A 24,363-nucleotide genomic window follows, 5' to 3' on the forward strand; every position below is an offset into this window, starting at 1 on the left:
AAATTACAAAATATAGGTGCTTTACACTTTATGATAAATTACCTCCAATGTTAACAATCACTTGATCCCCTATGAACAAGCACTTGGGGGTGAGAAGGAAGAACTTGCTTTGAACAGGATGAGATCCCCAGCAGAACCAGGATTAGTTATGGGTAAGGCTGAGGATGAAAAGGAGAGCATGGAGAATAAAAACCCAAAAGACAAATTTTGGTAAAAATGCTCAGTGCATCATGGAAAGTCCCCTAGGAGCCTGAAAATAGCTAGATAAGTATGGACTGGTTCAAGAAACCACAGACTGAGTACAGTTAGTATACTTTTAACTTTTTCCATTACCATAAAAACTAGTGAATGAAAACAAGTTATATTTCACGTTTCTTTTCCTTGTGTTCTGCAAAAACAACGATCAATAAGTAGTTTATGTTTTCCACAGTTGGTTTTTAAACACAAAGTGCATTTTTGTTTCAATTGTATCCAAGCCAGGTATAGTTAAATCCCACAACTATAATCCTCTAAAGCTGTTCATATTTTATTTAATGATTTTTTTTAATTGAGCATTTAAGTAACAGCAGTAATAACAGCAGTAATAACACAGAAGGCTACAACCACATAACAGTAGCCCATTAAACCATTAAACAATAGTAATTAATTCACCTGCTCAGTCAGTTACTCCAGTCATTCACAGCACAATATCTTTGCATTCTTTATATCAGAAAATATATAAGTCATTAGTAAATAGTACAAACGCAACAAACATAAAATTCTGTTTTTGTTTGCTCTACACATTGTCTAAACACAACAAAAAGCTCTTAACTATTCGACTAAATATTATGCAATGCAATTGGATTCTAAGAGACACAATTTAATCTAATTTGGCATATTGCCTAATTTTTTCATACTTCCCTGAAGCATGTTTTGTGTAATCACTCGATATCACTGTTCCTTTTCACTATGTTGAAGGCAACATTATGAAAATAAATCATTTATTTAAAAAATAATCCAGAAAAATATATGGATTCAATTTCAACCTACAAGTATCTCATTTACTGAGACGTTGCGTATGTTGCTGTTTTTTTTAATGGTTAAAGATCAATATTTTTGCTCAGAGTTAAAGTTTTCATCGCTTTGAGCGAAAAACAGATTACATGAAAAAAGAGAATATATTTATGTTCAGAAGAAACACATTCCTGCTTTTCTCTCTCTTGCACATTCCCAGACAATAACTGGCCTGCTACTGCAGTTAATGTAATTTCACACACTTTTGTAAGCCGTAAAGAGCCTCATATAATCTCTGTATTGAATTATTCCTTTCTATCACAGCCATCTCTTGTTGACAAACATTGTTGTCAATAACACGATTTTCCCTAGTGTATGAGGGTGTGGATTTCCTCTGCTTGGCATCTAACTGTGTTCAAGCTGCAGAGCTGGAATAAGTACCTGATTAGATGGAATATGAAATCAGCCTGGTGTATGACTGCTAGACTGCAAAGCATGGCCTCATTGGAATGCACTGGATTACTTTCTCAGGATCAGCTGACTTAATTTGGTTTCTGTCTTCTGTCTCATTCAAAGGGCAATATTTATGTAATGATGATTAAAGTGCGGTTCACCCGGGGTGTGAGAAGGTTGGTGTCGAGCCATGTTAATTGCCTCCCAGAGCTCCTCTGCCTTTTTAAGATTATGATAGCTTTCAAACACATCTGACTTTCTCTTTGGGCAATTTACATGCTCTTCACCTTTTTCATTGTAACATTCAGAAATGTAATGTCCTCTTTCACTATTACTGCTGATAATAATTTCTAAAATATAACCTCATGTCACTATATAAGTCACTGAATCGTTACCAATGTAGCAGCCTTGCAGTAAATTGTCTTCATCATTTCAAATGTAAATGTGATGTTTTTTGATATGTTTAACCTTGGTATGCTTTAACATTTTGAAAAGGAGGTAAATTTGCATTTACTATCAGCATAACAAGAAAATGTTTTCATGTTTTTGTACATATGTTCATATTCATCAATACTGCATCACTACACTACTTACTTTTACTATGTTCAGTCATTGGGTGGGTAAAAGAAAACTGCTTTTACTTGACTGTATATTTTTGTATTTATGCTAGCATTAGCGAACAAACTAATACTTTCTATGGGTGCTTTTCTGCAGTTTATTACAGTGGCATGTATTGCCTCAGAGCAAAACCTCAACTTTTATTTGATATCCAAATATGCACCAGCCAAAGTACTTGATTTATCACTGCAGGAGGTAACTGACTGTTGTATGATTTTTCCACAGGCCTTAAGGTGCAGCGGAGGTGAAGCCAGCCGCGGAGGTGTGTAGGTAGGTGGATAGCGAACAGGCACGTGCAGAGGGGGGGGCGGAAGGGGCTTGAGCACCCGCCCCTTTCCTGATGGGTGCCCAAAGTGCCCTTTTGTTGAGGCAATTTTTTTAAATTTTAATTATTATTATTTTTTTAAATGTGTGTGCGTGTGGAGTCCTGTCTGTGCCCTCAACAATAATATTTAACTATTAATCACATTTTGCTAAATAAAAGGATCTGGGTTGCATCAGTCACATGATCACCATTAACCAATGATCGCCCTTGACAGCAGAACGCGCTGGTTACGAGCCGGGAACGAGCTCACAAAGAGCACGCGCATTTTTTGCGGTCCGGAGCTGTAGGAGAAACACAAATGAACTCAGAGACACAGACTGATGCGACAAAAACAGTAAGTAGGTGTACAGCGCACACTGTAGTCTGCAGCACACAGGAGTATTAGCTTATTACGTACACGTTGGTAAGCTGTCTTGTGGCAACTGACGAACTGAAACAAATGAGCGTGCTGTGTGTGCAACAGCGCGACAAACTTTACCTGTCCTTTTATTAACTGCACAAGTAATCCTGGTCATAGCTGCTGGCTCACTGGGTAAGGCTGTCATGGGTCTGTAGCTCTGTCCACCGTTTTAGGGAACATATTTAGTTTTAAAGTAAGTTACAGGGCTTTTCCTGCCTTTCTGGAAGGATTATATTTCACTTAAAACGATCTAATATGCATGTCCACATAATAATGGATTATTATAATTATAATATTTTTAAAAACACACGCTGTATTTTAAAGAACATACATTAAGAAACAGATTATATTAGATTTATATTTTAAATAAGACAAAATGCTGATTTTACAGCAGCAAAATTATTGTATCTCTACAGTTTAAAAATGTAATAAGCTTTCTGCCTGCACAGAGTGGATAGTGAAACAAATGGAATCATCATAAATACATTATTTCATATTTATTACTCTTTTCCCTCATTGCTTTATTATTGTAGCTCTAGTAATAAATAATAAGGGAAGGATTCTGGATCAGCACCATGATGCAAACTTGTGCCCACAGTATATACAGTATTCTGAAGAAGGTCTAAAATGTCACTGTGTGTGCATGCATGTGTGTGTTTTATGTATATGGATTTTGAATTATTACTCATAATATAACATTGTCCAGACATGGCTGGTAAGGACATGAGGAGGAAACAGTAGGAGCTGTGTGAGGCTACTAAAGGCAGTGGATCCTCAGCAGCTGGATTACAAAGAGCACAGGTAACATTAACACATGTACCAGTTGTTGGAGAGGTATTCCAGTATAAAAATAATAATAAGCACAACTGAAATGTTTTGCTTCTATAACATTTTTCTGTCATCATTTTATTATAGTTTAAGTGTAAGAGTTGTTAAGTGTGGATAATTAAATAATAGTTTATTGCAATAGCAAGTTGTGCCTTGTTCTCAGATGTACAGCAAGTGGAGAGTGATAGATGAAATGAGGGGATGGAAGGAGGAAGAGAGGCAAAGAGTGATTCACAGGCAGGGTCTAGTTTATTTCTCAGTTTTTGTTGCCTTATGGTTCCAAGCGCTGTCACCAATCTTTGCATTTTGTTATTATCTCATGACACTTGTTTAATCAGCTACCATCTCTCCTATGGACTTTTTAATGTCTACAGTCTCAGATCAACACAGCCCTGCCTTCCAGCACTATCAGCAGCAGGAGCAGCAGCAACCCCTCAACAGCAACATTGTACCCATCAGGTAAAACATAGGCTACGTTTGCTTTGCCTCACAACAGTGATATAGTATGATGCGATCCCACATTAGATTCTTGATGAATGTGTGTTGTTGTTATTCAGCCTGGTTCAATGTGCCCCTTTTTAGCTTTGAGCACCCGCCCCTATAAACGTCTCTGCACGGCCCTGATAGCGAAAGAGCACCTTCCACAAGTACTTATTTATTTTAAATATCAAAAATAAAGGTGCCAGCTTTACCACACGTTACTGGAGAACATACTTGCCACGTCCACACGGAAGAATCCATTACAGAAGTAGTATACAACGAAGAAGAATAAAAAGGGGGTGACCTACCAGTCACGAGTCAAGAGACGCCACCATGTGGCGATACACTGTATTACAACATTAGCAACTGTCTTATGTCACAGTGAAGCATAAACATCTTGGAAGGGGTGTACCTCACAGCACGGTAAATAAAAAATCCTCCAAAATATCGTTATGAAGAGGTCCAGTTCAGTGACAGAAATTGGCAAAGGCAAAGCCTAGCCAACAGTGATCATGTACAACAAGCTGCTCAAATACTTTTAATCAAAGAGAACTCTAATTTTAAGCCATAACATAATTCATACAAGAGAGTAAAAAAGAACAAAACAAACAAACAAACAAAAAAATCCACATAAAGTTTTTACAATAAGGCAAATTAGCTCTAGCTTTGGAGCTAAACTCTAACATGTTATTTTCATGGTTGAAGACAGACATTTTAAAATGGGAGTCTATGGAGATTTTCTTTCTTTTAGGGCCAGTCCCAAGAAACTGCAGTTTCTGGCTCTTCTGCAGTGACTTAATTATTCAGTCCCCAGAGCATTTGAGTTGGCTCCCACTTATTTCAAGTTTTCCCAACTGATTCTTACTCTCTTCTCTTCCTATACATCCCAAACTGCTGCATGCATGCCAAAAGAGTACGCCTGGGTGCCAGATATGTTCGTCACGTACCAGAGTCAGATTAGACTCTGCGCTTGTTAGCCTGTTGGCCTAAGGCAATATTCATGGCTGCCTGCAGACTTACTGTAGCAGTTCCATTGATTAAAAGTTGAGGACAAAGAAGGATATTGTTTTTATGCACATTTGATAGAAGAATGTTAACTTAAGGTGTGGTGCACCAGACCCCCAAACTCTAAATATAGAGATATTTTCTATTTCAGAGGTTTTATATTGAAAAATTCATCCCTGACCCTTACAGGATATTTTGACTAACACTTTCTACAGAACCCTGGAGATAGATCATATCAAGTTGGGTTTTTTCTTCACATTTTTAGTTGAATGAAAATAGATCCTGTATCAGTAGCATCAGTCCAGTTCCACATGGCTGTATGTACAACCCAACACAGCAGAAAATTTCTAAACCATAATTTTTTTTCACAGACCTTTCCATCTATCCATCTGCTATTTATCATATTCTGAGCACAATCCTGTTTTTTGTTATCATTGTTATAATTATATTTCTATCATTTTGTATTCTTCATAACTGTCACTTTATCTGCAAAAATAATTTGAGCAATTATCTAGCAGGTTCCAAGAAAAAAGTGCATATCTGTTTCTATATATGTTTATATAGTAATTAAACTGGTTCTATGAAGTATGAAGTATGACTTATGGCCGAGTTTGTGCTGAACTAGGGGGCGTTTCCATATTAAGGATATAGTAAAAGATACTCAAGAGTCTGTAAACCAAAATGAACCTGGATGCCAGTTTGAACGTGATGGACTGCTGAGATGAAAACTTACATATAGTCATGTTCATTGCTCTCAACAATCTTTAAAAGGAGGAATTTAATCATCTTCTGTAATTGTGTTTCATTAAAAGTCACATATAGTCATATTCATTGTAACTGTAATCACTGACTACTGTCCTCAACTATGCAGATAAAGATGGTTGTAAAAGTCACAGCCATGAGTGGCTCGAATGACTAAAGAAGTTGTGAGCTTCATGTACAGTATAGATAAGAAAGAAGGCTGCAACCTTGAAGCTTGAAAGAAAATGTGAGTTTGTTATTTGAGGTAATACTTTTTCTGAAAAAAAAAAAAAAAGAAAACAGAAAGAAAATGCTTAACTAAAGTTATGTAACCCAATGTTACACACAATGAAGTGAGGCAAAATAGAATTTCAGTGCCATCTAAAGCTTTAAGAGGAGATTATGTATACAAAAAAACAAATAGTATGCAAAATGAAATCACTCATAGTGATGAACCCACACAGAATTACTATCACACTAAACAAGAAGCATTTCAGCTTCTTCCAGCTCATACACAGCATGCAGTTTTACTGTTTTGATTCTGCTGTCATCTGTGTTGTTTGCATTGCAGGTCAAGAATGAGTACGAACAAGCCGCACCTTATTTTCATAATGCAGCCCTCTACAAATATCCAGCTCTGCCACTTCTACAATGCCAGACCTCTTCAGTCTAACTTTCAAGCTTTCTTCTTTTGCAGATTGCTGTTCTTCTTCAAACAATCATGTATTGCCTATATCTTGATTCTTGCTGGATTTCCCCTCCCTGTGTGACTCCATCCTCTGATTCCTTCAGTTTACTTGAGTTTTTTTTTCCTCAGCCATCTCCAAAGCCTGCCTCACTGCTCTGCAGCCTCACTACGTCATCCTTTGACACACAACTTTTCTTGTCTTTTCTGTGTCTACTCCTGCAATAAATAATTCAGGCCCATTTCATACAAATGAACATTTAGGAGCTTTGGAGTCCGATGTTCTTCTTAGGAACTGGAAACAGTGACTTCATTGTATAAATGAAACACTTTCCATGTTTTGAATATAGGAACAAAACTTCTGAGGTGAGAAGCAGAGTTCACAGGAAGACTTTTTAATATGTGTCATGTATTTCTGTATACATCTGTTCTTCCTGTGTTACTTGTGCTGCAATTATATTATTATTATGGTGCATCTGTTTTTCTTTTTGTTTCTGTTCTGTCAGCCGGAAATTTTCTGTCTGTAACTTAAGCAGTATCGTGTGACTGTGGATATACAGTACAGAAGTCTTGCGCAACCTGCATTTATGTGCACACTAACACACAGTTTTTTGTTGCACTTGTTTCCATTTGTGTGCTAAATATAACCCTGCGTGGTGACAGATTTGATAAAGAGCTATACCAGCCTGTGCAAACTCAAAAACTAAACCAAAACAAAAACCTTTTGAGATTATAAATATTTTTGAGGCATAACAGAAGATTTCATAACAAAATTAATGAAATCTTATCATCTTCTGTGGCACTGTGTAAACCTTGTGAATGATATGTGTGTGCGTGCGTGTGTCTGCTAGGTTTACATATCTTTGTGGGGACCATATATTGGAAGTTTACTATATTTGTGGACCAACAGCCCTTATGGGGACAAAATCCACATCCCCACAAGTTTGAAGGCATTTTTGAGGCTCAAAATGTGTGAGGGTAACAATTAGGTAATGGTTAGGGTTATGCATTCATTTTTGATGGTTAAGGTTAGGGTAAACAGCTAGGGAAAGCATTATCTCAATTAGATGTCCCCTCAAGATTATGAAAACACAGCAGTGTGTGTGTGTGTGCGTGTGTCGAAACAGCCACAACAGTTCAAAGGTGTGAAGATCAAGTTCAAACCAGGACATCCACATTTGTGTTCATGGTTTGGCTCATTGTGAACGTTATTATGTAGACAAAGAGAAGATAGACAGATTATTGGAATACAGCCGACACAGGGTTTGTGGAGTGGGTGGAATGAAATGAAACAGTGGCTTCAGTGGAATGCTTTGATTGTTGTTAACACTGTCACACTTCATTAAAAAGAAGTTGTATAATGAATCTGTTTTTAAGGAGTGGCCCACATTACCAGCTGATCCACATATTTTTGACAGGTCCTCTACGTGACAGTATACAGCTGAAACATGCAGATGTGGCTCTCCAAACTCTGTGCAGAGCATCTAAATCGAAAGTAAACGTTCAAGTCAATAAACAACTTTAGCTCGCGTTTATTACAGACCTATATAATGAATTCCGTCGTTGTTGATTCCATCCCTTTCCTGACATTTTGTGTCACCTCCATTCTCAACAAAGAAGAATATGTTTTTTAAATTCTATTTTCCTAACTGGATTTCGCTCCAAAGTTAATTAGCTTTTTGGCCTGTGTTGGTATTAGGTCTTCATTTTTCATAATTAGAAAGAACCAAGAGGAGCACACACAAAACAGAAAAAGATGCCCTGGAGTACGGCAGATATTATTTTGTTTCTATTCTCTTTTATACCAAAGACAGAAGCACTGGTGCTGTCTCCTCAAAGCTATCATCTTTATATGCTAAAAGAAGATGGTTTTTATTCCACAAACACACTGTTAACCCTTCAACAAAATACAACCAAAACCTTACTGGTTAAAAAGTGATGACTAAAATATCATTTTGTGTCCATGTTATTCAAGGTTTATTGATACAACACTAATGCATTGGTTGTAACATCTGTTATTACTTACATTTCTTCTTGAGACACAAATCCCTTTGGGTTCTGCCAAATCAAACTTGCGGCGCTGCCCACTGTGCCGACCCCTTGTGAATAAGGGAGCAGCTGAAGGTACCTTTATTCAGCAATATCTCAGCTTTGACCTCTATATCTGTACTCTCTATACTGAGAGAAAAAAAAGGATTTTTTTTTCTCAGTAACACAAAGCGACCTTAATGTGCGCCAGCCACAGTTTTTAGAAACCTACATTTGTTACCTGTCCTGTATGTCTTTGTACAATGGAAGGAAAGCCTCTTTGTGACAGTCCTAATGCCTAATCCATTGTTCCAGCCTCTGATGTAACTGACACATCATGACTGCAGAAAATAGCTCATATAAATGGCTCTGCAAACTCACAGAGGGATAGTTAAATTTTGTCATGACGACAAGAGAGAAAGAATCTCACCGCTCACTCAGAGAAACTTTTATAGAAATACGGGTGCAGGTGAAACGGTAACCATGCTCACTTCACCCAAAAGACTAGACACAAGTCATAGTGTACCCTGGCTTTCACCCTATGTCTCCATCCTCCCCTGAGATTCTGAGTTGATTTAGCGGTTAAGTAGTGAGTAATGTGTAAACAGGATTTTAGTGTAGTTAGTCAAGAGGAGGGTAGATGCATTGTAAGAAAATATTTGAATTATTGCCCAGTCTTTGTGGTCCTGTCTTGTAGCAGTGCCCTTAATTAGTGTTTACAACGAGCTCATATAGTGCACAGCTTTAGGCAATCGTGTTCTAATAAAGTAACTACAGAAAGGTGTTTGTGTCAGAACTGCAGTATTTTCTCTTAGATGCAGTGGCGTAAGAGTCGTAAACAACATCAAGTGAAGATTTTCAATACAAACTGACAACACGGAATGTACTTAATGTACTTAATTGTGTCACACCTGGGGTACTGGTCATGTTCCAGCAGCATATCTCTTGGTCCACTGCTTCTACCAAGTGGAGAGTAAGTAATATTGCATGGAGTAGCTTCCAGTTATTTGTCTCAGCTGCAGGCTGTTCGCAACATTTTTATGGGAGCTACGATGCAAAACTTGCTTCAATTAGAATATAACATAAAAGTAAATGATGAAAATAATTTCTAATAAAAATCAGCAATGTGGATTTAATAATGATTAATTTCATTTCTATTCTTTTCCTTCCCATTTCACTTAATTTACCAGATTTTTCCTTTTTTTCCTTTTTTTTTAAAACAACTTCAGTCTCTTTCACACACCTGTTTCACTTTTGCATATGGTAACCATTCTGGATTTTATGACACTTTCCATTTCTCATCCTGCTGTGTTAGTTAAACTAACAACTTCATTCATCATTATAAAGTATTTGATCTCTAAGGACATCTTTTACAGTGATGACTCTGCTGTTTAATAACTACCACACCAAAACTTTGAGAATTTGGTCAAATTTGTCAACATAACAAGCATGAGGATGCTTGTTATATGTAATTTGTTGGACAAAGACACAGTTATTTGTAGTTTTGTCTCTGTACATTACAATTAAAAATCTAATCAATCAACATATAACAGAAGTGCAATCTGTCAACTTTAGTTCAGAGAGTATTACAAAAATCTTTGTGTTAACAGCTTAGGTACTACAGCTATTATTAAACACATTCCTTCAGCATTAATTTGACAAACAAAATACTTTTAAATATAAGGATTATTTTTAATGGATGGAAATCCTTTGAAGTCAATGACTGCCTGAAGACTAGGATCCATGAATATCACCAAGTGCTATGTTTTCTCTATTGAAAAGCTCTGTTAGGCCTTTACTGCAGCCACAGTCTGTAACGTTGGCTGTGGTACACTCATACCTCTATGGATCTGGTGCTTAGGCCCTATTTTTGTGCTGCCATGATCAGAGCTTCTGTGCTGTTCTTTGAGCAGGCCTTTTTTTAGCCACAGGTAGGATATCTTGATACCGGCCACTTCCTCTATCTGTCAATGGTACAGCCCATAAAGGGATGGGACATTGATTCATGACAGTTCCTCCTCCTGTTCCTCTTCAGCATCTGTCCTCAGCTGCCTGAGGAGCAGCCCATCTCCATGTGTTTCATTCTGGATTGTGCCCTCGACACTTACTAATTCTTGCACTTCCTCTTTCCATTTCTGACTGATAGGGAGTATGTACTGATTGCTTGGATCTTATTCCTGATTCTCAGTGGACTCTTCAACGCCTATTCTGCCTTATGGAGATATTTGGTTGTGGCGGGCCTCTGTGCATCTTTACCATGGGTCCTGTTGATCTGTGGTATACACAGGCACACAGGTTGCCCTGCGTGTCTGCTTTTCTGCCTTCTGACAATTCCACCCCTGCAGTCTTGATCACCTTTCCCGTCTTTGCAACCATTTGACCACACTTATCCTGTCCAAACAAAATCCCAGTGACCTCTTTGTAGAACATTTCTAAATCTATAATGATTCCTTCTGGTTCCAAACTTTGAACATCCATGACTTTGGAAAGAGATTATCACACATTTAAGAGATAACAGCAGTCCCATTATTTTGCTTTTTTGGGGTCATTTTCATTCTTCTTTTTTTTATATCTTCCTGGAAACCTAGAAGATGTCCAAATCTCCTGTAACGCTAAGAATACTCTATGTTAACCACCGTTAATATTTAAACAGAAGCTGTTATTATTTATTATTTAAGATGAATTGTCCCTGCTTACCTGTAAATGAACATTCTCCCTGTATAAAAATACCAGAAAACCAAACTTGATATCTTCAAAAAGGCGGAAACAATGTTCGGATGTTTCATTTTTTATGTGTATGCATTGTTGAATACGTAAACAGAACTACCTGTCTATTCACATTGTTGCTCCACCTTCTTTTTGTAACATTTATTTGTTCATCCCAGTAACTCTCATCAGAGAAAGAAGTAGGATCTCATTGGCTCACATAAACGTCTCACTAATTCATCAAGGTAAGGACCGTCTGATCTCTTCTGAAATTATGAAAATACAGAAAGAAAAAAGAAACGAACAATAAAAACCAATGCTAATACAATATGAAACAAAAGGTTTCTTGCTGGTATAATATAAATAACAAGCTTTTTTCTCCCCTTATTTTATTAGGCAATATAGTAAAATGTCACTGAGATATATTCTGAATTATAAATGTAGTCTTTTTTTTAAATTCTTTTGTCAACAGCATTCCTTTAAGGCAGGTTTATGACACTCACACAAAAGGTCAAGTTTTATTTTAACAGAACAAAATAAAGTAAGTTTAATATAAATATAATAAGTAAAAGATTGTTCTGTTTGTTATATATGAAAAAACAGATCCAAAGTCCATGCATGGTGGTTTTCTTTGTTTTTGAAAAAAAAGAAGAAGGAGAAAATGGAAGAATAAAAATGAATAAAATGTAAAAAGTAAACACAATTACGCAAGTGCAGTTTTATACTTTGCTGTGATTTATACAACCATTTAACATCTGGTGATGGAATGTGTTTATACCACTTTTAAAGAGGCACTGGCTCCTCGCATAGGAAAGTTTTAACTTTTACATTTTTATCGACTCACTGACAGGTTAAATAAGATCTGTTTCGGTGTTGTACACTTTTACATTTAGTTCTTTGTAGGTGACCCATTTTAGCAAGTGCATTTTCTGGATTGCAGGGATGCCAAAATGGCACAAAAAATGCAGTTATGAAAACACATGTAGATAAAACCCTGATCTCTGTGACCTAAAAGATTTAGGATTAGATTTAGGAAAACACATGGTAACAATAAATACAGTACAAACAATTGCATTTGGTGATTTGATAAATGTATTTAATATAAATATATACTCATAAGAAATAATTATTCGGGGATGTGGAAAAGGTTTTTAAATTTTAATTGTAATTAGCATAAAAGTTAAGTTTTGTCTTTGGAAACAATAGTTTGACAAAGAAAAAGGAAATGTAATATTTCAATAATTTACATGCAATGTAAAAAACAGAGAGTGGGACATGAATTACACATTATCACCGCAGGTATTAGGGTCATTCCATGCTACCATGGTGACGGTTTTCGTCATCTTGTCTGCCAAAGCATGATTGACTTTTGTTTTTTCAGTGATAAAAAACTACTGCATTCCATGCAGGTGGTGTAGGTATTAGTTATGCATGCACATCTGAATGAAAAGGATTGTTGTAAGACAGGTGCATTGTGTTTCACCTTTTACTTTTGATTACAACCAGAAGAATTCAAGCCACTGAGTCTATCTCAGTTGTCATTGGGCAAGAGGGAGGGCACTTCCTGGACAGGCTGCCAGTCTATAGCAGGACCAGTGCATAGAGACAGAAAACCATTTATGCTCATATTCATACCTATGACCTGTTTAGAATCACCAATTAACTTAAAACCATGCATGTCTTTTGTCTGGAGAGAGTTCTCTGGAGAGAACCCACAAAGACACGGGGAGAAGATGCAAATTCCACACAGAAAGGCCCAAAGCCGAATACGAACCCAGGAGCTTTTTGCTGTGATATAATTCACTGATTTACAGTATTTCAACCTTGTTGCCAAGTTTTCACTCTTCACATCTTCACTTTATTTCATTTTCAGATTACAAAGCTTAACTGTATTTTCTATTTAATTTTTTCCCTGCTCCTATAAACAGACACTATGGAAAAGGGTCAGGCACCCAATACAGACTTACCAGCACCACCGTACCCCGGTCCCCCTTTGGACCACAAAGCTGGAGTCTCCCAACCAGCTGTTCAGCCTGTTGTTCAGCCTGTGGTTCAGCCAGCTGTTCAGCCTGTTGTTCAGCCTGTGGTTCAGCCTGTGGTTCAGCCAGCTGTTCAGCCTGTTGTTCAGCCTGTGGTTCAGCCAGCTGTTCAGCCTGTGGTTCAGCCAGCTGTTCAGATTGGTGAGAGATCAGAAGCTACCAGTCATTTCTTTTTAAATAGTTCGCCTGTATTGCTCTTTTATGATTTGCCACTTTAGTCGGTGTGGTTGAAGGTTTTCTTCACCTTTGAGATTTTAGTTAAATGTCTGTTCTTTATGTCCAGTTCAACAGCCTGCATACCAACTCAATGCACAGCAACCTCAGGTCGTACAGCCAGGTGAGTGTCTTTCTTCAGTTCAATATGAATTTGCAAAATTAAGCAAAAACTGACATAGTTCCAAATCCAGTCTTCGTGGTGTTTTATTGAAAAAGTATTACTGTTATTAAAGTCATCAGAAGAGTGTGCCGTATTGTTTTTGCAGTGAGTCAGGTGGTGGTGATGCAGAGTCATCTCCCAAAACATGTTCCTGGACAGATGAAGTGTCCTCATTGCCAAACCGAAGTTGTGACTAAAATCGAGTACAAAATTGGGATCCTCACCTGGTTACTTTTTGCCGCATTACTACTCGTAGGGTGAGTTAAAAACCCCAGCACACATGACCAAAAAAAACTCATACACACTGCAAAACATCATACAGGAGACGTTTCTCAGCAGCACATAAATATAATATAACATTTCCAGTGAAAACCGATACAGTGAAAAGCAAACAGTTTACATTCAGATGTTTCTACAGAGTGTGATGCACCTCAAATTCATTCAGGTCTACAGAAAGCTTTTAAAATTAAACAAAACAAAACAGGATTTGGTCTACGCTGAAGTTTCCTTTTTTCAGTAAACTAATTAAATTTAGGACCCAAAATGGAATATGTGTACAAAGAAAATATTCCATTGTATATTAGATAACTCGAGAGCAGTTTATGTCAGTTCCTGTTGTTCTTGCTATATAAATATAAATGGCGTAATATATAAGCAACTAAAATAATAGATCTGTGAGTTCTGTGAGTTCAAGATGTAACCTTGTTTATCGACTCTGCCTAATCTTTAACAAACATTCAGCATAACTGATCATTACCACGGGGAACTTAAGCTTTATGTTGAACCTGCTGTAGATGTGTAATATGTGATGTGATCATTATTTTGATGCCATTCTGTTGGTTCAAACCAGCTGCTGGCCTTGCTATGTGATCCCCTTCTTCGTCAAAGAATGCAAGGATGTGCAGCATTCCTGCCCCAGCTGTAACACTGTAATCCACATCCACAAGTACCTATGAAGCAGAACTACAGTTTACCGTCTACTGAAGCAACAGCAGCAACGCATCTCTGTACAAGCCGATATTATTTTTAACCCTGTGCTTACCCTGTGTGTTAAATATATGTTTTACCTGTATATGTACTGAACATACTGATAAAAGCATACATATACATATCAGCAGTAAAAGAGCTTTCTTGTTTTCCAGATGATTATTTGAATCATGTTATAAAAAATATAAGTTAATTATCAGGATTGCTTTTCTTTGTTGTTTTTTTAAACTTGAAGTGAGTGGAGTGGTCTTGGTATGAAATACCTCAGCGATAAAGTGAAATGAAGGATAATATGTATTAAATGAAGTCTAGGGGATTTTTTTTTTTTTTTTTTAGAATATTCCTACGAGTGAAATTTACACATTTTTCCACTTAAAGTTATTATATTGATTTTCGTTTTGATGACATATTGAATGTTTTTAATCAAATTTCTATTAATATAAAAAGACAGCAAAACTGATAACAATACAACTGAAGATAACATGTCAATATTGACCAGTGATCATTGTTTGCTGCAATAATTTAGTCTTTTAAAAACACCGCACACTTTTCATGCAACATTAACTTTAAAAAAAAAATAAATGTATTGTCACCCAATAGTTATTACCTAAATCACTCATACAGTTTCTCTTGGCTTAATTCTGTTTACAGTTAAGTCTTTTTTATTACAATAATAATTCACTGTTTGTAAGATGGAATCATGATCTACAAATAAATAAATGTTTAATTATCAGTGAAGTGCAACATTTCTTGACTGTATAACTGAAGACTGCAATAGAGTTTAAGTCAATAAATATTCCTTATATAAGAAAACAGGTAAATTTAAGTTTTAACCCAACATTTACTCTTTACTAATTTATTTGCTCTTTCATAAATGAGAAAAACAAAGATAAATAATTTGATGGGTAATATTGGTAAAGTAAGGCATAAATGTAAAATGGTAAATGGTAAATGGCCTGTATTTATATAGCACTTTACTAGTCCCTAAGGACCCCAAAGCGCTTTACATATCCAGTCATCCACCCATTCACACACACATTGACACACTGGTATGTAAAAGTTTTTTATTCAATAGAGGGATGTGTGTGTTTTTGTGTGTGAACTGATTGGTGCAATATTAAAATCTAATTTATATGGGTGCCTGGTTACATTGACATCGGTCCCGGAGTGCCACATAATCTGCAAATAAAAAAGTCAGTTTATAAAGTTGGTGGGTCAGATTATATCCAAAACAATTCATGTTTCTGGACTCAGTCACACTAGATTAGACAGCAACCTCCTCTTGACTAGGAATAAACAGTGGTAGCCGGGTAATTGCATTGATTGTTTTTGTTTGTTTTGTTTAAATTTGGTGACCAATTGCAAGTAGTTGCAGTGAGGTTGGATATTCAAAATAAACTGAACCCGAGTAGATCATCGGATGGGAAGAAATATATAAACAATTGAGGGGTGGCTCACACTGATTAATTTATACCAATTTATGAATACAGACAGATTGCAAACTCATTGCAGTCAGCACTCATCAACACAAAGACAAATGCATTTGGAGTCAAAGACAAGCTGGATGTTTATAGTGTGGTACTATGAGCAATAATCTACTGGAAAAATGTAGATTCCAAGATTCATGTGGCTCTTATAGTTATTAATGTTACAGTTAGCACGTACACACTGGAACCCTTGTGCATTCCTTTCTGGCAAAAGTATCAATGTTAATGACACTCTTTCAGTGAAATAATGTACTCTGGTGTTGTTCACTTAAAAACATACACAAGGTATCTGCTGCTGATATCTTGATGCCACGATTAATCGGATCAGTAGACTTAATGTCTCCGTGTGTCACAGCAGTTTTGAAGGGACAACCTTACTCGGAAAAAGGTTTTAATATGTATTAGCTGTATGAAATTATTTAAAGAAACTAAACCTTGTACTAAATAATATGAATAAACAGGAAAGCTGAAATATAATTTCCAAAGAACACTTTAAATGAACTCAGCAATAGATTGCAGGGAGCTAATTCCTAGCATTACAGCATTTAGTCTTGTGTGTGTCACAGTCTGCGGGGCTAACTATGTGTAGAGTGAAGAATGGGACTCAAATGCAGACCAAAAACAGAAAGTGAAAAGTGACTTCAATTAACAAAAATGAGCTGTTTATTATGGCTGGTAATAGACGTACAAAATTAAGGCAAGGTGAACACTAAGCTAAAACCTAAACTGGGAAAAACTAGACTATGATACTATGACAGGACATGGACATGAAAACATGAGCAAAACCTGAGCTGGACCATGGAATAACTGAATCTGACATGGCACGGACAAAGGAACACACACGATCTGCCCATACTGAATCACACACAGACTAAATACACACGGGAGGTGATCGGGGCGTGGAAACACATAAGGAAACAGCTGACACAAATAAAAACAATGACATCACAGGGGAAGAGCAGAACAAAGCCCATTGAACACAGAAACACCAGACTTTCAAAATAAAACAGGAAACATAAGATGCAGACATGATACCATGAGTTTGACAACACAAGACATGGAATATGTGAAGTGTGAGGGAGACTTAAATACAGGGCTGAAGATGCAAGGGAATCTAATACACAAAACACTATAGTGGCCACCTCGGCATAACTGAAAAGAACTTAGAGAACATAATACACTTAAACCTAAACCAAAATACATTAGAACTTTAAACGCTGGGTCAAAAGACAGGCAACATTGACTTCTGGTAAGGAGATAAAGTACAGCTACGAGTACCTGGGGATCCCACAGGCAAATGGGAAGCTGCTAGGAAAACTGCACCCACCAAGTACCTGCAGAGGGTCAGGCATGTCCTCAGGATTCAGCTGAATGGTAAGAACAAGATCCGGGCTATCAACACCCCCAGCAGAGTACCAGTGATCATGTACCCTGCTGGGGGGATAAGCTGGCCAAAGGAGGAGATAGAAGCCACTGACATCAAGACCAGGAAGCTCCTGACAATGCATTCACCCCAAGTCCAGCACCCTGCATGGTATGTACCACCGGCAGATAGCGGAGGTGGCTGATATCCAGAAAGCCTACCAGTGGCTGGACAAAGCTGGACTGAAAGACAGCACAGAGGCACTAATCATGGTAGTTGTATTATTGTCTTTATTTGCTGTTGAACTCATTTCATCTTATACCTGTAATTCCTGTTTTCTGGCTAACTATCAGTGATAGTAGTCACATGTGTGGAATGGGTCTAAAGACTCTTACAGCTGAGTGATATTCATTGGTCTCTTTTTAGAGTAATAGTAATGTGATGACTTCTGTTTAGGACAGAGTATTCTGTTTAAGACATAGTCTTCTGTTTAAGAAATAGTCTTAAACATAAGCCCCAGGTACACCACCAACCTGTTCATGTGTCTAATCTTTTTTCCCCACTCGGCGACACACCCACCAGGGGTCAAACTCTGGTAATTGGTGATTCTATTCTCAGACATGTGAAGCTAGAGACACCGGCAACCATACTCAATTGTCTTCCAGGGGCCAGAGCAGGCGACATTGAGGGAAATTTAAAACTGCTGGCTAAGGGCAAACGTAAATTCAATAAAATCATAATTCACTAGCAGGGACCACATCCTTGGTAACGATGGGCGATGAGGGACGAGGAAGTGTGAAATGGTGCTGCGGTTTGGGGAAGGCTTTGAAGGGGACTGGCGATGGCTCTCGGGCCGGGCAGATCCCCCAAAGAAGGCATCCCCTACAGGAGCGAAGACTGGGCATTACGGAGGTCTTGGAGATTGTTGCGAATGTATAACTGGTAGGCTTGTGATGACCATCGACCCAGGAGCCTGATTAAGTGGTCAGGGATTCCTTTGCGGGAGGCAGAAGTCACGGCGCCGATGCCAAAGGATTGGCCAGAGAAGAGATTTGGAGGAATCCCAGAAGACGAGAGCACTTGGCGAAAGTGTGAGAGGAACCATGACCTGGTTGGAGCATGGCCAGATTCGGTGATGAACAGTGGATCTGAAGGTAAGGCGTGCTGAGATTTTCTGAGGTGGAGGTAATGGGTTAGTGATTCGAAGGGACTTAAAGGTGAGTTTATTTTGAAGTAGTCTGTAGGCGTGGGGTTGACGGATTGATTGGTTTTGCTTTGTTTGAGGGTGAAAATGAGACTGGGTGGATGTCGCTCAAGCACGGGTGAAGAGTCGGATGGGATTTCGAAGATGAGGAGGTGAATTCGGAACACCGTAAGAAGCCGAAGAAGGCGAGCAGGAACATGGCTTCGAGTGTGCGTGCCAGGAAGTAGTCGCTATACTTCAGCCAGAGGGTAGAGATGCAGCGATGTAAAAGATCTGAAGTTAGGGGTAAGCGGTGTAGGGTCGTGGCAGGTGACTGGCGCTGGAGACCTTTGATGAGTAATGATATCTGGGACGACGTAATGGTTGGGCATGGCGAACCAGTGAGCAGTTTGGCAAAGAAATTGATGCCGCTGAAGTATGTCTTTATGGTGGGAATTTTGATGCTCAGAAACTGGAAGGCATGAGAAGCTGGAAACTGTTGCGATGTCGATGGTTTCTGGGTCTTTGAGTGATGACTGCAGGTTTTTGCAAGTGCAAGAAACCGATGGCTGGGCGACGATCCCTGGGTGGAAGCCTTCTGAAAAACCTTTTACTAAGAAGTTGACGAAGTCTGGGTTAGGGTGATTTTTTAAGGTTTCTTTTAGTGCCGGAACGTGGATGGGTGTGGAAGCTGACAAAGCTAGTCATGGCTTGGTGGGGTTGTGGGGGCATGCGGGGCGGGAATGGCCACTGCCGCAAAAGCAGTAGCAGTGAAGATAGTGGCATTGAGACATGGAACAGCTGGAGTTGTTGAAGTTATTGCAAATGGTGCGGCCTCTGAGGTGCATGATGGCCTGCCCCGCTTGTCTGAACCTTGAGGCAAAGGCATGCTGGGGGTGGAGATTGTGGGTTTAGATAGTTCTGGTACGGGAGCTGGGGTTAAGCGGGTGAGAACAGATGGACGGTGCAAGGGCTGTGGATCGTTTTGGGCTGGGACGATGCAGGCGGAAGCAGGATGTGACGGGGCGCCACACGACTTGCAGGAGAGAGAAGAATGGGCTGAGTTCCTGATTGAGACTGCCCCAGAAGGTGTCTTGGTTAAACTGCTGAAGGCGAGCAGCTGCCTGAGAAGCAAACTGGATGTGGTACTGATAAAGCCGGTGCCGCTGAATCGTAACGCTGGATCGAGAATAATAGTCAGATAGGAGTCAAACTCTTGTCTTCGGGAGGGAAAGGCGGTGCAGAGGACGTCTCTGTATAACGAGAAGGCAAGAGCAAACTCAACTGGAGTAAGCTCCACGTATAATAATGGAACCGTTGTGGCCATCAGTCACCCTGGGAACAGCAGGCTGCGTGAAAGGAGGAAGAATGAGCTCAGCCAAATCTACGTATTTACCGGCGATGATTTGTTGGCGAAGGTTAGCAGATACAGGAGAAGGCTTTGGGGCCGGTGGGTTGGGAGGAAGAATTGCCATGGCCAGCGAAAACTGGGCAGTGTTAGCTTGAAAAAATGGAGCCTGGGCTAAAAGGCTAGGCCAGGTGCAGCTCTGAACTTCACCGATGGGAGGAGGAAAGGCTGCTGGGTTGGAGGGATGAACGGTCGGACGGCTGGTTGTAGGAATGTTAGCTGAAATACGGTGGGAAGGAGCGAAGGTGAGAGAACCTGGCAACCCGGTGCCGAGGGAACGGCGGCGCAACCTCGGAGTTGAACGCTGAGATGGATCGTGTTTCCGGGAAGCTCCGCGGAGACGCGCCTCAGGGCAATCTGGAGTGGAGCTCTGCCAAGAACTTCTACTGGGAGGGGATCGTCCTCTAGTAGCAATTCAAAGGTTGTAGTTTTGCAGGGGAAGGGGCTGTATTGTTGAATGGAGCGGAGAGAGGAGTTCCGGAGAATGCGAATGGCAGACCTGACGGCTGCGTGGTGAGGACGGCTGCTGGAAGGCGCGCCAGACGGGCCGGCTGTAAATGGGCACTCCGCGATGGCTCCACTAGGAAGATTAGTTTGCAGATCCCAGACTGCCTGGGGAAAATCAGGTGGAGAAAGAGTGAGGTCTTGGTCCGATGGGCTGAGCGACGGGGAATCCATGGTGATGAGCTGAAGGGTGAGTAGGAATCAAGCTCTTAGAATTTGCGAGGCGTCTGACGACAAGGGGTGTTCGCATGAAAATGAGAACAGCAGGTATTGGAGAAGGGGGGTTTTTATAGCCTGAGGCCGGAGGGGGCGTGAAGGAGGAGTGGTCCCGCTCCTGAAATTCAGATGATATCTCCACTTCACGTCGGCAGTAATGACACCCGGTTACGCCAATCGGAGGTCACTAAAATCAATATTGAATCGGTGTGTAACTTTGCCAAAACAATGTCGGACTCTGTAGTTTTCTCTGGTCCCCTTCCCAATCAGACCAGGAGTGACATGTTTAGCCGCATGTTCTCCTTAAATTGCTGGCTGTCTGAGTGGTGTCCAGAAAACGATGTGGGCTTCATAGATAATTGGCAAACCTTCTGGATAAAACCTGGTCTTGTTAGGAGAGATGGCATCCATCCCACTTTGGATGGAGCAGCTCTCATTTCTAGAAATATGGACAAATTTATTAAACCCCCCAAAATATGACTATCCAGAGTTGGGACCAGGAAGCAGAGTTGCAGTCTTACGGTGTGTTCACACCGAACGCGATAGACGCGAGCGAAAATGCCCCAAACGCCCCTAATTTGACGCGTGCACATTCGCACCTCAACGCGAGTCCAAGAAAAATCCATCGCGACGCGCGTGAACCGGAAATGTGGGAGGGATGTGGGAGGAAGTTGTGCCAGACGGTATCTTTGCTAGATGGCAGCTGTCGAGCTAGCGTTTGAAGAGAGAGTCTCCCTTCTCTATTTACTGTGGAGAGCAGAGCAGCGGCGTTAAGGACGTCCTCGCCGTACCTGGGTCCATCAGGTCCTCCAGAGGCGTGAGCAGTTTGGTGAGTTTCACCACTTGCTCGAGGAGCAGCGCCTGGATATCGGCCGATTTCAGCGATATCACCGTCTTTCACTCGCCCAGTTTGAGGACCTGCTGTCCCGCGTCGGTCCCGCCTAGACACCAACTACAGGCGCTCAATCCCACCTGCAGAGCACCTGTCCATCTGCCTGAGGTTAGTAAAAGTGTTTAATACGGTAGTCCTTTATTGATACCTGTGCTAATATATGCTAAACTATAGTTTATACACTGCTAACATGGCTGTGGTATGCTAACAGTGAATGCCATCGGTGTTTACTGATAGCAAACTGTGGTATGGAAACGACTGTTTATAATATTTCTAGTGATACTCGACAGTTCTCATCAAGTCCCGATTTAATTCAATTTATGCTATGTTATCAGTGTTAGCAATGATAGCATGGCTGTGGTGTCTATCAATGTATGCTCTCGGTGTTTGCTGATATCAAACTGTGGTATGAGGACCACTGTGGGTTAATCTTTGTAGTGATACTCACTCCTTTTTTTTATTTTTTTATTTAGACCTGGTTTAATTCTGGTATAGTTGAATATTTGTATATAATCCCCGCAGCTGTCAGACTCTATAACAGGGGTCAGCAGCCTTTCTTAAAACTGAGAGCTAGATAAAATTGTGAACAGTTTGGTTCATCTTTAGTTATATGGTTCTATCTAGCATATTCTATCTTGATAAGCTATGTCTTATCACAGGTTAATTTTTCAAAAATATTAACAATGATTTAAGCAAGGAAAGGGCTACATGTCAACATACAACTCTTTATTTCTATTAATGTCTTACTTCATTCCTACCTGATTGACATGTCTAGGAATTATGAGTGATTGGCTCACTGTAGTGGTAAAAGTTGCTACCAATCAAATTATGATATTTGAAAGTTAAAACAAAACACAACTGACTGTTTTATATTATATCTAATATATATTATGTAATTATCCTTATAATTACAAAATGTTTTATGTAAGATTTATGTTTTGTAATTTAAATCTGACATCACAAAAGTATTTTGGAATTTGAATAATGTATTTTGTAACTGCAGTACACATAATACTAATTTTGAACAATTTTGTCCAGGTTCCTTGCCACCGGGACTCCTTCAGGACCATAGCGTTCAGTTTCAGAGTCGGTGTGTCCACAGTGTGCCCGATCACCCCCCAGGTAGCGACGGCCATCTGGGACTGTCTAGTGGACGACTTCATGGCTGTGCCTTCACCTGGAGACTGGCGGTCCATCACAGAGGGATTCCAGGAGCGCTGGAACTTCCCTCTCTGCTGTGAGCTCTGGATGGGAAGCACGTCCAGACAAAGGCACCCCACATATCACATAGGAGACACACACATTGATATACACTAAATATTTATTTCATTTCTTTTTTTGTGGTGCCAAATTTATGCACCTGCTTGATTTTGTTTAAACAATTATTGCACACTTTTTGTAAATCCAGTAAACTTCTTTTCACTTCTCAAATATCACTGTGTGTGTCTCCTGTATGATATATTTAACTGACATTTTTTATTGTAACAACCAACGATTTATACAGGAAAATAATGGCTATTAATAAGGTTGCCCAAACTTTTGCATCCCACTGTATTAGTATATTCTGTCATTAGTATAATATGAAATAAATTCTACATGTGTCAAGTCGTGTGCCAACATTTGCTGTGTAGTAGAACTGAGACATTAGTCATTATAAAAATTTATTTGAAATAATATTAAAATTCTCAAACAGAAAACATTAAACATAAATATATAAAATATAAGTATTTACAGAGAGACAGGAATAAAAAGGACCCAGCTGCTCTCCAGAGCAGGAACAAGGCCGAGGAGGAAATGCTCCATTGGAGACTGGCGTGGCCTCTTCAGGGACACCAGGATGGCCAGCTCCACCACCGATGGACCGTCCTGGGACCAGTCCCTCATCTGCCTCGGAGCTGTCCTCCTCTCTGGGCCTGTAAAACAGCACAAAACACAAAGAAATGAGAAGGCTGCTACTAGATTTTAATTTCAACATTGGAAACCCCCCCCCCCAAAAACCAGGATATAATCAGATTAGTTGTAGATATTTAGTAAAGGTGATCACAAGGGAATCCCACCGAGTAAAAAGCTATCAGTGCTTGCTGTACATCTGGTGCTACAATTGCATACCTGTGGGTGCAGCAGCAGGAGCTCAGGGACTGGGGAGCAAGGAGAAGCAACAGGGGATGCTCTGCCGCAGAATCAGTTGGTTCTATCAAGACAATATGAAATGTTAACAGGTTGAATACAATAATCATAGAGACAGTATATACAGTGGTCCCTCATTTATTGCAGCAGGGGTTGTCAGAATAACTAGCCCCTCGCCACGCACTTTATACACTTTTTTCCCCACACACATGAACATGAGTCACAGTTCTCACAAGTTGATTCTCAAAGTGCAAACCTTTGTAGATTGCAAAACGTAAAAGTATTATGCCGTGTTTTGTCTTCAAACACAGCATACTTGTTTGGGGCGATCGTGGCTCAAGAGTTGGGAGTTCGCCTTATAATCGGAAGGTTGCCGGTTCGAGCCCCGGCTTGGACAGTTTTGGTCGCTGTGTCCTTGGGCAAGACACTTCACCCGTTGCCTACTGGTGGTGGTCAGAGGGCCCGGTGGCGCCAGTGTTCGGCAGCCTCGCCTCTGTCAGTGCGCCCCAGGGTGGCTGT

The 24,363-nt window shown here is 39.7% G+C and overlaps 1 protein-coding gene across 1 annotated transcript; it reads left to right on the top strand.

The window, feature by feature from the left end:
- The first annotated feature begins 4,064 nt into the window (after positions 1–4,064).
- Positions 4,065–15,397, top strand: LOC116330336 (lipopolysaccharide-induced tumor necrosis factor-alpha factor homolog). The gene is made up of 6 exons (XM_039613379.1): positions 4,065–4,076; positions 11,442–11,507; positions 13,191–13,442; positions 13,585–13,638; positions 13,784–13,934; positions 14,528–15,397. The coding sequence occupies exons 3-6, from the start codon at positions 13,196–13,198 to the stop codon at positions 14,631–14,633; spliced, it is 558 nt and encodes a 185-aa protein (XP_039469313.1). The 5' UTR covers positions 4,065–4,076; positions 11,442–11,507; positions 13,191–13,195; the 3' UTR covers positions 14,634–15,397.
- The last annotated feature ends 8,966 nt before the right edge of the window (positions 15,398–24,363 follow it).

Source organism: Oreochromis aureus, linkage group 6 (assembly GCF_013358895.1).
Source record: "Oreochromis aureus strain Israel breed Guangdong linkage group 6, ZZ_aureus, whole genome shotgun sequence".
Classification (NCBI taxonomy): Eukaryota; Metazoa; Chordata; class Actinopteri; order Cichliformes; family Cichlidae; genus Oreochromis; species Oreochromis aureus.

What these genes read in the sequence shown, in the direction of transcription:
- LOC116330336 (XM_039613379.1), top strand. Translation starts at nt 13,196, where the DNA reads ATGGAAAAGGGTCAGGCACCCAATACAGACTTACCAGCACCACCGTAC. An exon ending in TCAGCCAGCTGTTCAGATTG is followed by an intron (nt 13,443 to 13,584) that starts GTGAGAGATCAG and finishes CTTTATGTCCAG; the next exon opens with TTCAACAGCCTGCATACCAA. An exon ending in ACCTCAGGTCGTACAGCCAG is followed by an intron (nt 13,639 to 13,783) that starts GTGAGTGTCTTT and finishes TTGTTTTTGCAG; the next exon opens with TGAGTCAGGTGGTGGTGATG.